At 40.7% G+C, this 16915-nt stretch overlaps 1 protein-coding gene across 2 annotated transcripts in view; it reads right to left on the bottom strand.

Moving 5' to 3' along the window:
• Positions 1 to 1131: 1131 nt before the first annotated feature.
• Positions 1132 to 16915, bottom strand: part of CRK (CRK proto-oncogene, adaptor protein) — a 28597-nt gene continuing 12813 nt past the window's right edge. The window contains exon 3 of one of the 2 annotated variants that reach the window (XM_055331976.1): positions 1132 to 3805. In XM_055331976.1, coding sequence (XP_055187951.1) covers positions 3668 to 3805 — 138 coding nt within the window. In that variant the 3' untranslated portion in view covers positions 1132 to 3667. The remainder of the gene's footprint in view (positions 3806 to 16915) is intronic. The other variant, XM_055331983.1, reaches the window with a different exon arrangement.

The raw sequence follows: 16915 nt of genomic DNA on the forward strand, positions 1-16915 counted from the left end.
TTTTATTTATTTATTCATGACAGAGAGAGAGAGAGAGAGAGAGAGAGAGAGAGAGAGAGAGAGGCAGAGACACAGGCAGAGGGAGAAGCAGGCTCCATGCAGGGAGCCCGATGGAGAACTCGATCCCGGGACTCCAGGATCACACCCTGGGCCGAAGGCGGCGCTAAACCGCTGAGCCACCCAGGGATCCCCTAAAACAAGATTTTGAACTTTATTTTTTTATTGATAAAAAGTTGAAGCATACTTAAATCACCTTGCTGTTAAGCTTATGTATGCCAAAGGTGGCTCCCTTTGGAGGAGATTCCTTTAACTCTTGGTTGACAATCTGCTATGTCTACAGCAGTAATGAGATGTTTTATTTTCGGTCCCAGACAGAATATTGTTAAGTGACTGGCAAAACTTGTTCTTTTCATTTCATTTTTTAAAACTATATCTACTACACCCAACGTGGGGCTTGAACTCAAGACCCCAAGGTCAAGAGTTGCATAGTCTACTGACTGATCCAGCCAGGGTGCCCTGTCCTTTTCATTTAAAAACTTCACCACCCGAAGGACACAAAACTAGAGTATAATGTCAACCCTTTTAGGTATATATAGTGTCACACGGTATGTCTCTATATATACACATGCTCTGAGAAACGATGGGAAGAACACGTTTAACCTTTTTTTTTGTATTTACTAAATTACCTATTCTGAAAATGTGCTACTTACATAAAAAGGGAGAAATTACACTATATTATCTACATTAACATTCTAAAAACCTATTATATAACATCTAAATTTCTCATTTGCTTTATAAAGCCCCCTACCATATTCTTGTTTTCTTTACAACCACATATAGCCATTTCTGGACAAATTTGATGTTCTCTGTCCACCTTACTCCAGCTCTTTGATCATTACATAATCATTCCTATGTTCCTCTTAAATCAATTTATTTCATGACTTCTGGAGACCCTTCAAAACATCACCAATGATTAACCTCATCTTTAATGAGTACCTACAGATTATGTATAATTGCTTCCTTATTTGATTATATGATTGTAGGCTGCTGAATGTACATACATGCCTCCTATTCCCAAAGCATAAAAGATTTAGCTCTTTTGTTAAAAATATTCAAAGATTACTTCCTTCAAAAGATCACCAAGCCAAACATTTGGCCATATTTTTATTTACTACATATACTATAAACATATACAATACATGCTACAAAAAAACATTTTTAAAAAATTTAACTGTCAAGAAAGTGTATAGTGTTATAATACAATGGCACATGTTCATATTTTATTTCAAATTGGTTTGCTTACCACCCATTTCAAACCATTAATAGTGAAATGTTACTTAAGGATAATTAAAAATTATCTATTTGCATTATTAACAATAAACAATTCCAACAAATTAATAAGATTTAACCATGTCAAATATTAGTATCCAAAACTGGGCTTTTGCAGAAATGATTATATAAAATATAGCAGCCAATTAGTTTACTTTGCTCTGTGACAATGTACATATGCACTTGAATAGGATTCTAGCATTTGCTTTTGGAAGATACTTATTAGAAGTCCTTTGATTTAAGGTCCAACAACGGTCACAGCCAGCCAAATCCAACCCAAGTTCATTTAATGGCTTCAGACAACTTATTGTTGAAAAATTCTTATGATTTAGGTAGAGTTGAATGTCCCACTAATATTACAAATGATGAAAAGAGACATTACAAGCCAGTATCAAAGTCAAAGGCAAAAGAAAATACAAACATTCAAATCAGTTCATGACAAGGTTTTTCTACAAGTATTTTAGATGTCATACTTTCAGGAAAACAAGATTTAATGTGTGTATTTGGATTTTACAGTATCTATGCTCTAACTGAAAATTTAAGAGTAGTCAGATGGAATGAAGTCTAGTATTGCAAATCTGTTTATTTAACATTATTGAGCACCCACTATGTGCATTGCACTGTGCTAACTTTTAAAAGTTGAATATTACTATCTTTATCAAGCATTACCTTAGTGTGAGGTAAAAATACATTAAATTAGCGTCAACTCATTAGTTTGCTTGTGGTATGTAATAATCCTGTGTCAGCTGGCTTCTCTGTGCCATATAAAGAGCTTCTGCACACCCCTCATTCACTCACATAAACATCTGCACACTGACTATGCCAGGCATTGTGCTAGTCACTGGGATACCATGATTTGGTATATGTTCAAAGAATGCATAATAATCATTAACCTATGTAAAAACAATTAGAAAGATACATTACTTTTCTTAAATGAGGCCCAAAGCAAAATATAATGTGTTTCTATGGGTCATATCACACCATAGACCAGTAAGTGTCTTCCTAGACTGGGAACTAACTTTGAAGGTTTCATATTGTAGTCTAAATAGCCTAGATCATTTTTGGTCTCAGAAATCTATTCTTTGGAGCACCTGACCCCATATAAACCATTCCACACTTAAAAGGATTTGTAAACTAAACTGGAACATAAAGAAAAAGAGCCAAAAAAAAAAAAAAAAAAAAAAAAGAGCCAAAAATGAAGGCAGTTGATAATGTAATGCACTTCAAGCACTATTCTGACCATGTAAAATGAATAATACATAAGTAATTCATGATTGGTTCCAATGTTTCTCAAAGCGCTAACCCTATCCCAAACTCATGTAGTTTTAACTTGACTTTTATACAAGTTGCATATAAAGCAAAGGGCAGAATTTGGCCCTACAACCATCTATGGAATAGTCTAAGTGATTGGTCCTTCCACTCTAAGTAGAAGCTAAGAATTTCAAAGAGTCCCTTAATAGGATACTAGCACTCAGGAGGAATGACCCCACTGGATCCCATTAGCCAGAAGTCTGTTTAGCTGTGGTAGCAGTGTGAACCTACTATGACCCCTTGAGGGAAGGCAGAAAGCTGGGAGTTTGGGTGTCCACTCAGTGAATCCAAAACTGGCTTAAAGCTATGCACTGAATAAAGTGCTCTGCACATCTTGCTTGTCATCTGGAATGAAAAGAAACACTTTTCTTGAGAATGAACCTATCTGTAGGCCTGGGGGAAAAGAATAACAAGGATTTAAAGAATCCCAAGAAAAAGTATGAAGCATTGACTAGGAAAGACGACAAATGCCTCTAGTAGTGTCCTCAGAAATCTCAGGATTTGAACTGTCAGAATGAGTCATACAGTGGTCATGTTCTATAAATGAAAAAGCAATCCCACTGGGTACTTACTATTCACACGGTGCAAGATTACTTCATGGGGGTGGGAGGGAACAGTCTATTGCCATTTGATAGCATGGTTTCAAAATGAAAACAAAACCATTGAATAAATCAGGGTAAGCAGCATGCAATATTCCTCTCTTGTCCATCAGTTTTCCACAGGTTGATTCGCACTACCTGAGGGAAAGGAGGCAAAATATCCATCCCTTCTGATACACTCAGGCATGGCTGCTACCACCTAAAATTGCCAATTCAGAAGTTAACACACAAGGCCTCCAGTTTCGTACCCTGAACATGGTAAATGAGACTAGAGATGTAGTTCAGTCTAAAAAAGATCACAGGTACAGAATGCTTATATAAACTAGACTGCTTTGACATCTGTAAGAAAATTGTATAGATGACACTCAGAAAAAAAAAAAAAAAAAGATTGTTCCCATCTGTCAGCAAAACTGTTAGTTGAGCTATACTCAGCTGAAGTCCTCATCAGGATTCTGTTGATCCAGCAGACGGACATGTGTGAATGGGAAGTGACCTCGTTTGCCATTACATTCCCCTTCCCACTGACCACTCACATTAATCTTCGTAACCTTTACCAGCTCACCGACCTGCAGGAGGAGAATAAGGAAAGAACTTTATTTCCAGTTATGAATGCAAACTGAAAATCTCCATTCTCTGGTTAGGCATACCCTGCCCACATGATTGCTCTAGGGCTGACATTACAGAAATGGCTATTTGCTGCCTCCCAAGCCCCAGCCACCAGACTGATTACTTGTGGTTAGTGCAGGCAGAAGGGATTTTAGCAGTGCAGAAAAACGGAGTACAGAAAAGGAAGGATCCTAGAAAATGACATTTTTTTGGAAATTTTAATCATTTCTGGATGAGCAATCCCAACTAGAATGACTCAATATTCCTTTTCTTTTTTTAAAAAATTTTATTTATTTAGTCATGAAAGACACACACAGAGAGAGGAAGAAACACAGAGGGAGAAGCACACTCCCCTCAGGGAGCCTGATGTGGGGCTTGATCCCTGAACTTCAGGATCACGCCCTGGGCCAAAAGCAGAGCTTAAGACCTGAGCCATCCAGGTGTACCTCAATATTCCTTTTCTTTGTACCTATAACCCTTAGCTTCCTGTCTGCCCCACAGGCTGCAGCCTAGGGAAAGAGGCCCCATCCTCACTAGCATACAACAGCAACACAATCCCCCAACCACTCGTGTACACATATCACTGTCTGCTACTGCTTCAGAGCAGAAAGTAATCATGGAATGCAACTTCATTTGGTCCCAGAAAATGAAGTGTTCTCTCACCTTCCTACCAAGGCAAGCCTTTGCCACCTGGGCAGGCATAAGCCAAAATTCCAAATTCCATCAGCAATTTGCAAAGCCCTCCCCTTAACCCCCATCTTCATCAAGCTCTACTTGGTAGGTCACTGCCTGCCAGCCCCCCACCCCACCATGTACTAACAGATCTTGTTGCTCCCTCAATACCACTTGGTATATATTCATTAACATAAGGAGACATCATGTATTTGCTTCCGTTACGAAAAGCTTTCCTTTGCAACATCAACTATAAAGTTTTGACAATCTAGGATATACCTCTATTCTATAAAACTTAAGACAAAATCAGTCTGATGAATGGATTCATCCTGTGGGAAAATACTGAACAATGGTGAGAGAAGTAGTGAGACACTGGACTAAAGAACTTTATCCTGTGATTATAACAACATCTGAGTTCTGAGGCTATAAGAGGTTTCTAAGCATAATTGTTCATTTGGTTTTATTAAGTTAGTAACTATTATTTATTGAACTTTCATTAAGTACTGTAAAGGATTTTTCTTTTTTAAGTCGGCCCCATGCCTAATGTGGGGCTAGAACTCAAGAGATCATGAGTTGCATGCTCTACTGACTGAGCCAGCCAGTTACCCCTACTGTAGAATATTTTATATAAACTATTTTCTAGTTATTATAATAACCTTTTAAGGCAGGAGTTTTTTTTTTGTTTTTGTTTTTTCATTTTATAGATTGAAAAAAACCGAGGTTCAGGCTAATTACAGATATACCTAAGGTCACACAACCACTAGCAGGGCTGGGATTTGAGCTCATTAATATTATCTCCAAAGCTAATTTATGTTCTTTCTACCATAGGAGGAACTTTCAACTACTGGGCAAAGTCAACTTGAGTCTAGGACCAGGGCCTTTTGTGGAAACCAGCTTGATGTCACTCACAGGAGAAACAGCTTGCCTACTGACCTGCCTAGAACTTCCTACTAAAGGACTATCTGAAAACCACAGAAGCCTACAGTGATTGTGCAGGTCACAGGATGTTGAGAAAAGGAAGACAGAAACTAGAGAATATCTAACATAAAAGGGATAAGATACAAGGGCGAGAAAAGGCAGCAGCTCAGGGTGTTGATATGAAGATTAAAGCTGATGGAATAAGGGGAAAAGAAAGGATGATACTGCTTGCCCATCTTTGCAAGCATGTCCAGTCCCTAACATGCTGCTAGCACCAAGGTTCTTTATTAATAATCAGCAATCTTCTAATTTATAAAGTTCTTGACATCCAAGCAAGCCAATAGGACAAGTCTAGATCTTCCTAGTCTTCTGGGGAGAGGAAGACTGGGACCTCAAAGTGAAAATTTCCTAGCTAGCAAAAACAATCTGAAATGAGATGCCTGGGTAGCTCAGTCAGTTAATGTCTGCCTTCAGCTTAAGTTATGGTCCCAGGATTGGGCTCCCTGCTAAGCAGAGATCCTGCTTCTCTCCCTCCCTCTGCCCCTCCCCTCACTTGTGCTCAATCTTGCTCTGGCTCATTCTCTCTCAAATAAAGTCTTTTTTAAAAAAACAAAAAACAAAATCTGAAAGATTTCTTCTTATACCCCCAATTCTAGTTCTCAGATTTTAACTTTTAAAAATTTTAAAAATAAACTCTATGCCCAATGTGGGGCTTGAACTCACAACCCTAAGCTCAAGAATCAAGCTCAACAGAGTAGACCAGCAAGGCACCCCTGGAGTTCTGACTTTATCTCACTTGTTCACTTCTTAAAAAAAAAAAAAAGAAAGAAAAAAAAAAAGATTTATTTGAGAAAGAGGGAGACAAAGCTTTAGCAGGGGGGAAGAGACAGAGGGAGGAAAAGCAGGCTCCCCGCCAAGACAGCCTTATGTGGGGCCCAATCCCAGGAACCTGGGATCATTAACTTGAGCCAAGGTAGAGCTTAACCAAGTGAGCCACCCAGACACCCGTTCCCTTCTTTTTAAAACTCTTGCGGGCAGCCGGGGTGGCTCAGTGGTATAGTGCCACCTTCAGCCCGGGGTGTGATCCTGGAGACCTGGGATCGAGTCCCATGTCGGGCTTCCTGCATGGAGCTTGCTTCTCCCTCTGCCTGTGTCTCTACCTCTCTCTCTGTCTCTCTCATGAATAAATAAATCTTTAAAAAAATAAAAAGAAATAAAACTCTTGCAGTGTTGCACTGGGAGCAATATCCATTTGATAACATTTGACTATTCTGTAGTGAATTTTGTTTCTGACCTGTCAACTATTCTTGACTGTCCCCCCACCCCAACCATCCCACCGGAATGAATGCCACTAACCTACTAGCACCTTGCTATGTTAAGTTCAATTATATATATATATAATTTTTAAAAAATATTTTGTTAATTTATTTGAGAGAGAGGAGAGAACGAGCACCAGCAGAGTGGGGAGGGCCAGAGGAAGAGGGAGCAGCAGACACGGGGCTCGATCCAGGACCCCGGGATCGTGACGTGAACTGAAGGCAGACACCCAGCCAACTGAACCATCCAGGTGCCCCAGGTCAATTATATCAAGTGCAAAACTTCTTTTCTCCATTTTATTATTTGTATTTTCATTAAAAAAAGGTTTATTTAAATTAATATCTTTATATATTTATTTGAAAGAGAGGGGCACCCAGGTGGCTCAGCAGCTGGACATCTGACTTTGGCCCAGGGCGTGATCCTGGAAGCCTGGCATCAAGTCCCGCGTCGGGTTCCCTGCATGGAGCCTGCTTCTGCCTCTGCCTGTGTCTCTGCCTCTCTCTGTGTGTCTCTCATGAATAAATAAAATCTTTAAAAAAAGAGAGAGAGAGAGAGAGAGAGAGAGAGAGAGAGAACACCCAACAGGGGAAGGGTAAGAGGGGTAGGGAGAGGGGAAGAATCTGCCTGAGATTCTTCCCACTGAGCAGATCCCAACATGTGGCTCAATCTCACAACCCTGAGACCATGACCTGAGCTGAAACCAAGAGTCAGATACTTAACCAACTACACCAATAATAGAAGTCCCTACCCTTAAGAAAGAGGAAAATGGTTTAGCGGATGTGTATGCTCACGTGCTCACATCAAAAATCTAAGTTGCTGGGATCCCTGGGTGGCGCAGCGGTTTGGCACCTGCCTTTGGCCCAGGGCACAATCCTGGACACCCGGGATCGAATCCCACGTCGGGCTCCCGGTGCATGGAGCCTGCTTCTCCCTCTGCCTGTGTCTCTGCCTCTCTGTCTCTCTGTCTCTGTGACTATCATAAATTAAAATAAAAAAAAAAAATTAAAACAAAAATAAAAAAAAAAATTAAAAAAAAAATCTAAGTTGCTACTTTTGTTAGGTTCCCCTCCAGATGGGGACAAAGGGGCCAGTTTTAAAAAGCAGGTTTGAGGGATGCCTGGGTAGCTCAGTGGTTGAGCATCTGCCTTCGGCTCAGGGTGTGATCCCAGAGTCCCGAGGTGGAGTCCCACAGCAGCTGTGTGTGTGGAGCCTGCTTCTCCCTCTGCCTGTGTCTCTGCCTCTCTCTGTCATAAATAAATCTTAAAAAAAAAAATCTGGTTTGACAGGGTACCTGACTAGCTCACTCAGTAGATCATGTGACTCTTGACTTCAGGGTAGTGATTTCAAGCCCCACATTGGGTGTAGAGCTTATCTGGGGTTGGGATTGAGAAGGAAACTAGTCCGACAACAGCCCAGCTAATACCCCTAATAGCTGTTGTATCCATTTTTTTTAAAGATTTTATTTATTCATAAGAGACGGGGGTGGGGGTGGGGGGGCAGAAACACAGGCAGAGAAGAAGCAGACTCCATGCAGGGAGCCTGATGTGGGACTCAATCCCAGGACTCCAGGATCATGCCCTGAGCCAAAGGCAGGCGCTAAACAGCTCAGCCACCCAGGGATCCCCAATAGTTGTCATATCTAAATGTATTATTTTACTGATATTAAAAACACAAAAAAGGGACATGAGAGAACATTCTGAAGTGCTGGAAATGTTCTATACTTTCATCTGGGTGCTTATCCAATAGGTGCATACACATGTAAACTCCAAGCTGTATTTTCAGGATCAGTACTTTTTACCAAATGATTTCATATCTAAATGAAGCGATGATGGGGCACCTCGGTGGCTCAGTGGTGGAATGTCTGCCTTTGGCTCAGGGCGTGATCCTGGGGTCCAGGAATCAAGTTCTATATCAGGCTCCCCACAGGGAGCCTGCTTCTCCCTCTGTCAATGTCTGCCTCTCTCTCCTTGTGTCTCTCATGAATAAGTAACATCTTTTAAAAAATAAAAGGTGGAAAAAAAAATAAAAAAATAAAAGAATAAAAAAACATACAAAACCCCCCAAAAATACAATAAAAAATAAATAAAAATAAAAGATGAAAAGAAAAATTTGTTATATTTTACCCAGATTCTCTAGGTGCTTTTTATTTTATTTATTTATTTTTTCTAGGTGCTTTTTAGAAAATGGTTCTTTAGGGGGAAGTTAAGCATCTAACTCTTGATTTCAGCTAGGTCACGTTCTCAGGGTCATGGAACTGAACCCTATGTGAGGCTCCATGCTCCCCAGGGAGTCTACTTGAGATTCTCTCTTGCAGTTTCTTTGCCCCTCCCCCTGCTCACACACGCAGACGTGAGTGTGCGCTCCCTTTTAAATCAATCTTAAAAAAAAAAAGATGCTTCGTCAAGATATATATCCTCAAGCGCACCATTCTATTCGATACCAAAATGTAGGTTTAAACATTTCTCTTTTCTCTCAAAGGTATATTGTCTTTATTCTTAACCATTCAAAGTGCTATCTCAAATTGTATCCTACGGAGCTCTAAGAGGTGAAAGATAGGTTGAAATGTGGACTAGACTAGCCTCTTGCTGCTATCAGTACCACAGAACCACACCAGGCTTCTCTACAAGCAGGACAGAACCTGCTGAACTGCCTTCAGACTTTTCTTCTTTCAAAGTTCAAAGGGAGAAATATGGGTTCCGGCATTGCAAGATGTCATTGGCAAGGAGGGGGAGTTGATTATGTACAGATTAGACCTTTGGATAACAGCAGAGCCATCTCTAATGTACAGTCTCATTCTATCCTACAGAGGTTCAGGAAAACCACACCAAAATTTCTTTTTTACAGTTGATTAGGTTCTTGGCAGAGAAGACCAAACATCAGAGGGTAAAAACAAAGGCTATGCCACAACTCTAAAGCAATTCTAACTTTTTTAAATGATTCTGATTTTTTATTTTTTGAAAGATTTTATTTATTGATTCATGAGAGACACACACAGAGAGAGGGGCAGAGACACAGGCAGAGGGAGAAGCAGGTTCCCCTTGAGGAGCCTGATGCAGGACTCGATTCCCAGATCCCAGGATCATGACCTGAGCCAAAGGCAGACACTCAACCACAGGGCTACCCATGTGCCCCTAAATAATTCTTTTTTCTTTCTTTTCTTTTCTTTCTTTCTTCCTTTCCTTTCCTTTCCTTTCCTTTCCTTTCCTTTCCTTTCCTTTCCTTTCCTTTCCTTTCCTTTCCTTTCCTTTCTTTCCTTCCTTCCTTCCTTCCTTCCTTCCTTCCTTCCTTCCTTCCTTCCTTCCTTCCTTCCTTCCTTCCTTCCTTTCTTTCTTTCAAAAATTCTGATTTTTAGGGATCCCTGGGTGGCACAGCGGTTTGGCGCCTGCCTTTGGCCCAGGGCGCGATCCTGGAGACCCGGGATCGAATCCCACGTCGGGCTCCCGGTGCATGGAGCCTGCTTCTCCCTCTGCCTGTGTGTCTCTCTCTCTCTCTCTCTCTCTCTATCATAAATAAATAAAAATTAAAAAAAAATTTAAAAAAAAAAATTCTGATTTTTAAATGGATAAAAGAGAAAAGTCACAAGCAGTGAGCTGGGTTAAGGAACTTATCTAAAGTAGCCTTAAAGTACAAATAGTTCGAGCAAGACCTTATTAAAATTAAATAACCCTTTGTATATATATGTATAACGGTGTCTTTCTCCTGAGAGAGTCGAAGCACATGGGGACTCCTGGGGTCAAGAAAAGACAAATCCCAAAGGTAACATGTCTATCCTTAGATCACATGAAGCCCAAGTGATTTCATACTCCAGAAGAATAGATGGCTGTCAAACCTGGCAAGGTGCAGGTTGGGGAAGTGCAGGGGGACAGTGCAGTCTGAAAACATGGTGCTACACTAAGTGCAGTTCTTTTTTTTTTTTTTTTTAAGATTTTATTTATTTTTTTATTCATGAAAGACACAGAGAGAGAGAGAGAGAGAGAGAGGCAAAGACATAGGCAAAGGGAGAAGGAGGCTCTATGCAGGGAGCCTGATGTGGGACTCGATCCCGGGACTCCAGGATCTTACCCTGAACCGAAGGCAGACATTCAATCACTGAGCCACCCAGACGTCCCTAAGTGCAGTTCTTTCTCCAAGTCAGAAACAATATGAGAATTCATATATTCCTCCTCCTGTTAGGCAACAACTCACTAGTGCAGAATTCCCAAGACCAGACTAAAGTGGGTAAGGGGACATTGGCTCAAGGCAGTTGACAATTTCTACATGAAATCACACTACATTCCTTTCAAAGATGTCATCTCTTTGCAAAGCTGGGTTTTGGCAGTTGCTAAGATAAAAAACAAGTACTTCATGGAATAAGTGTGGAACAAGAAACAAGGGTAGTAGTGCTCAATATAATCCCAAAGTTTGAAAAACTGTATGGTACCTAACAGGTGTATACATCTAATTGCTTAACAGTAATTAGTTACTTATGTGTTTTATTTCTATTATGTGTATTATTTTTTTCAAGTGGGTACTGTTATTAGGATATATATATTTAATTTGTTTTTAACATATCTACCTAATCAATGCAACTGTTAGGCATCTGTTTTGGCCTGGGACACTATGAAATATTACCAAGAAACTAAAGGTGTTATGAACCAAGAAAGCTTAGAACCTCTGTACTATATTCCTGCGTTGATAGCAAGTTCCCCAAAAGTAGAGATACCCAAACAAATGCTTAAAAATCACCTGTGAGGATACCAGAAGGCCTGCCTGAGAGGCTAGATCAGTTTACTTCCAAAGTCCTTTCCAACTGAGATTCTGCGAGCTGAAATACAGGTAATGTCCAAGAAAGATGGAAAGGAAAAGCAGGTATGTCTCAATGAACAATACAGAAATCTACAGCTACAATTTCAGAAAAAGACAAATTTACACAGCAAGAACTTGCCACTAGTGTTCTTATGCTTTCCAATCTTTTTTTTTTCCCCCTAACAAAGGGAAAATCGGGGTCTTTACTCCACAATTTTCTATACATAGGTCAAAAGGCCTTACCACCTTAGGTTTCATAGAGTTCTACATGGGGAGATACAGAGTTGATGTAGCCACTAATGCATATAATCAGGGACCTAAGCACTTTACAACCTTTGCCATTTGTGCTGAGGAACAGGTCCAAGCCTAAGGACGCCCAAGAAGCTTCTTGATTACTCTCAAGTCTTATCATCTACCAAAGGCAAAATGCCAGGTTGAATCAAAGAATGTTAAGTAATGTGACTAGTAGATTTAAAGATAATGTGGGGGCACTTGGGTGGCTCAGTCACTTAAGCATCTGCCTTTGGTTCAGGTCATGATCCCAAGGTTCTGGGATTGAGCCTCACGTCGGGCTCTCTGCTCAGCAGGGAACCTGGTTCTCCCTCTCTGCCTGCCACCCCTCCTGCCTGTGCTCTCTTTCTCTCTCTGTCAAATAAATAAACTTTTTAGAAATAAAGAAAGACAATGTGATTGTTCTGGACAGTCTGGAAGCATAAAAAAATTTTAACACCTGCAATTCACCTGCAATTCACAACCGCTGAAGCCACCGGGGCTGCCCCAAGGGAAGTGGTTCTTGAACTTAATTTTTTAGATTTCTATTTTTAAGTACAGAAACCCTTTCCTCAAAGAAAATCTTAGAATGACCCAAACAGGGCAGCCCAGGTGGCTCAGTGGTTTGGTGCCGCCTTCAGCCCAGGATGTGACCCTGGAGACCCAGGATCGAGTCCCACGTCGGGCTCCTTGCATGGAGTCTGCTTCTCCCTCTGCCTGTGTCTCTGCCTCTCTCTCTCTCTCTCTCTCTCTCTCTCTCTCTCTGTGTGTCTCTCATGAATGAATGAATGAATGAATGAATGAATAAATAAATGAAAGAAAGAAGAAAGAAAGAAAGAAAGAAAGAAAGAAAGAAAGAAAGAAAGAAAGAAAGAAAGAAAGAAAAAGAAAAAGAAAAAGAAAGACCCAAATATGTAATACGGTTAAAAACAGAGTTGCTGGGGCACCTGGGTGGCTCAGTGGTTGAGTGTCTGCCTTTGGTTCGGCTCAGGTTGTGACCCTGGGGTCCTGGGATCCTGTGTCAGGCTCCCCGCAAGAAGCCTGCTTCTTCCTCTGCCTATGTCTCTGTCTCTCATGAATAAATAAATAAAATCTTAAAAAAAACAAAAAACAAAAAACTGAGTTGCTTTGGTTGAAGCAAGAGAGGGAACCCAGAGCCTTGCATCTTTGGCTTTCCCTTCTCCTAGGCACCTCCCTAGGGATACCAAGAGGCAGTCTGAATACTGCTGGTCTAACACAGTATCTCTAGGGCTCTGACCAACTCTAAAATGCAATGGTTCTAATTTATCTATTTCAAATTAAGTTTAAAATTCCACTAAAATGTACCTAACAAGCCTCAAAGACCTCAATTTATAGTTGGTCATATATAGCAATGAATGTTTTGTTTCGCCAGAATGCTAGTCAGAACTCCAGAGCCTCCTCTCTTACTCTCAACCTTACCTCAATAAGCAGAAGGCATCAGCTCTTAATAAAAAACTAGAGATGGGAAAGGAAAACTGTAGACAACTGTCTACTATACAGCTATTCTGTACTGACAGCACAACTATCCTTGCATACAACTGAAGATATGCTGTCAGTGAAACCACACAAAACCTATATTAAGGAGGACAGAACTGTTGTAAAACACAAAGAATCATAGACTGAGTAGAAGAGGGACCACAGTATATCTGGGTTCATCCTATGTCTACCTCTAATTAGTCTGAACAATCCAATCTGTCTAAACATCAGTTCTTTTTATATAACAAATAAAGATATCTAAGGTCAAAAAAAAAAAAAAAACCCAGAAAAAACAAAACAAAACAAAACAAGATATCGAAGGTCCTTTCCAGCTCTAAAATTCTTTTTTTTTTAATTAATTATTTATTTATTTATTTATGATAGTCACAGAGAGAGAGAGGCAGAGACACAGGCAGAGGGAGAAGCAGGCTCCATGCATCGGGAGCCCGATGTGGGATTCGATCCCGGGTCTCCAGGATCGCGCCCTGGGCCAAAGGCAGGCGCCAAACTGCTGCGCCACCCAGGGATCCCCCAGCTCTAAAATTCTATGATGCTAAACCGATACCATGTTTTTAAGTACATAAAGTATCATGAAGCTATTACTTTGGTGTATTTGTTCTAACCCGAAAGAGGCCATCTTCGGCAATCATTATATGTGGCTCAAAATCAGTATCTAACCAAAAATAAAACTTCACAAAAATCAGAAACTATTTTCTACTGATTTATTTCACAAGATTACATTTTACAGCAGAGAGAGAAGCTCAACCTTTTCAAGCATGAAAGCCTCTAACCAAAGGCAGGCATCATTAAAAACAACTCTCTTTAAAAAAGAAAATGCAGGGGCACCTGGCTGGCTCAGTTGGTAGAGCATGTAATTCTTGGTCTTGGGGCTAGGTTGAATTTAAGCCCCACACCAGGTATAGAGATTACTTAAAAATATGGGGATCCCTGGGTAGCTCAGCAGTTTGGCATCTGCATTTGGCCCAGGGCATGATCCTGGAGTCCTGGGATTGAGTCCCACATTGGGCTCCCTACATGGAGCCTGCTTCTCCCTCTGTGTTTTTCTGCCTCTCTCTGTCTCTCTCTCTCTCATGAATAAATAAAATCTTTAAAAAAAAAAAAAAGTAAATAAAATCTTAGGGGTGCCTAGGTGGCTTAGTTGATTAAGTGTCTGACTTCAGCTCAGGTCACAATCTCAGGGTCCTGGGATTGAGCCCTGAGTTGGGCTCCCTGCTCAACAGGGAGTTGGTTTGTTCCTCTCCCTCTGCTCCTCCCCCCTCTTGTTCTCTCTCTCTCTCAAATAAATAAATAAAATATTTTTAAAAATAAAGAAGGGGTGCCTGGGTGGCTCAGTCAGTTGGGTGTCTGCCTTTGGCCCAGGTCATGATCCTGGAGTCCTGGGATCCAGCCCTGCATCGGGCTCCCTGCTTGGCAGAGAGTCTCCTTCTCCCTCTTTCTCTGCTCATGCTTTCTCTCTTGCTTGCTCACTCTTTCTCAAATAGCTAAATAAAATCAAGAAGAAAGAAAAGAAAAGAGAAAAGAAAAGAAAAGAAAAGAAAAGAAAGAAAAGAAAAGAAAAGAAAAGAAAAGAAAAGGCAAGGCATGTGGGTGGCTCAGTCGGCTAAGTGTCTGCCTTCAACTCAGGCCTTGATCCTGGAGTCCTGGGATCCAGCCCTGCATTGGGCTCCTGGCTGAGCTGCGAGTCTCCTTCTCCCTCTGATCCTCCTTTCTACTCCTACTCATGCTCTTGTTCTCACTCTCTCTCAAATGAATAAATTTAAAAATCTTTAAAAAATAAATAAATAAAAATAAACTCTTGGACGCCTGAGTGGCTCACTGGTTGAGCATATGCCTTTGGCCCCAGGTGTGATCCTGCTTCTCCCTCTGCCTATCTCTCTCTGTCTCTCATGAATAAGTAAATAAAATCTTAAAAAAAAAAAAAAAAAACTCTTAAAAAAATAAAAAAGGAGGGGTGCCTGGGTGGCTCAGTTGGTTAAGTGTCCAACTCTTGATCTCAGTTCAGGTCTTGATCTCAGGAGCCTGAGTCAGGCTCGGGGCTCAGCCAAGTCTGTTTTTCTCTCTCTCTCCCAACTCAGGGCCTTTTTGTCAGTCAAACCTAGAAGACTCAGCTGCCCTCTTTGTATCTATTCAGACAAGAATGTAGACAAGAATGCATGTCACACATGTTTTGCATGTGTGCGTGCTCTATTAAATAAATACTTAAATAAAATCTTAAAAAAAGATAAACCTCTTAATGAATAAATGAAGAAAGGAAGGAAATGCAAATGGAAACAAAATTAATGTGATAGCTCTTCTTTCCTGGCTTGTTTCATGAATGTTATTTTTCATACACCAGCCCAGTGCTAACAAGGTCTATGATAAATGTCAAGAGTCCCATCTGCCATGTAGCATAGCACCATGTTGGATGTTGACATCATTTGAACTTAAATGAAAACATGAGGCTAGAAACTTGTTTTCCTTATCCTCCAAACTCAAAACGGATGTGACTTATGTCACATACATTTCATTTCTCATCAAAGTAGAGACACAATACTTTTAAGTCACAGCATGATCTCAAAAAAAAAAAAAGGACTTTAAAAATACATTTTTCATTCAAACTTAGAAGAGTCAGCTAGCTAGAATATAAAAGAAAAATTTCTACTACTATCTAGAACATAAAAGAATCTACTATCTAGGGCAGCCCTGGTGGCGCAGCGGTTTAGCGCCGCCTGCAGCCCAGGGCATGATCCCGGAGACCCTGGATCGAGTCCCACATCGGGCTCTCTCTTTTTTTTTTTAATTTTTTTTTATTTTTTTATTTATGATAGAGAGAGAGAGAGAGAGAGAGAGAGAGAGAGAGAGAGGCAGAGGGAGAAGCAGGCTCCATGCACCGGGAGCCCGACGTGGGATTCAATCCCGGGTCTCCAGGATCGCGCCCTGGGCCAAAGGCAGGCGCCAAACGCTGCGCCACCCAGGGATCCCCACATCGGGCTCTCTGTATGATGCCTGCTTCTCCCTCTGCCTGTGTCTCTGCCTCTCTCTCTCTGACTCTATGAATAAATAAATAAAAATCTTAAGAAAAAAAAAAGAATCAACTATCTACTTTGTATCTACTATCTAGAATATAAAAGAAAAATTTCAAATCCAGTAATATAAGAGACTGGTTCAAATAAATTCTAGCTTATTCTGTAGGCTAACACTTCTACTTAGGCAGAAGGCAGCTCTTAATCCCTGGTGTATGAAAATGACCCAAAGAAAACAGCACTTAGAGATTTCAGTTTATAAGAATACACTTTTGCCCCTTCTCTGCTAGTCTGTGCTCACATAACTTCAGCCTGTCCTTTAAAAAGTTAGCTATTTGCTTACATTCAAATTCTATCAGTAGGTTCTGAAAGATGGGATAGCATGCCACTTTTGTACAAGCTTTACACTGAACCACTAGCTCTTCGATAACTCAAAGGGAGGGAGGGAGGAGGTAAGAGACAAAGCCATGAATGCAAAAGAGAGGAATAAAGAAATAAACACAATGCAATGGTTGGCCAGGGATGGGACTACCAAGGATAACAATTCACCAGAAAAAGGCAGGAATTTACTCCTCAGGAACTGGCTTC

Source organism: Nyctereutes procyonoides, unplaced genomic scaffold (genome assembly GCF_905146905.1).
Source record: "Nyctereutes procyonoides isolate TBG_1078 unplaced genomic scaffold, NYPRO_anot_genome, whole genome shotgun sequence".
Lineage (NCBI taxonomy): Eukaryota > Metazoa > Chordata > Mammalia > Carnivora > Canidae > Nyctereutes > Nyctereutes procyonoides.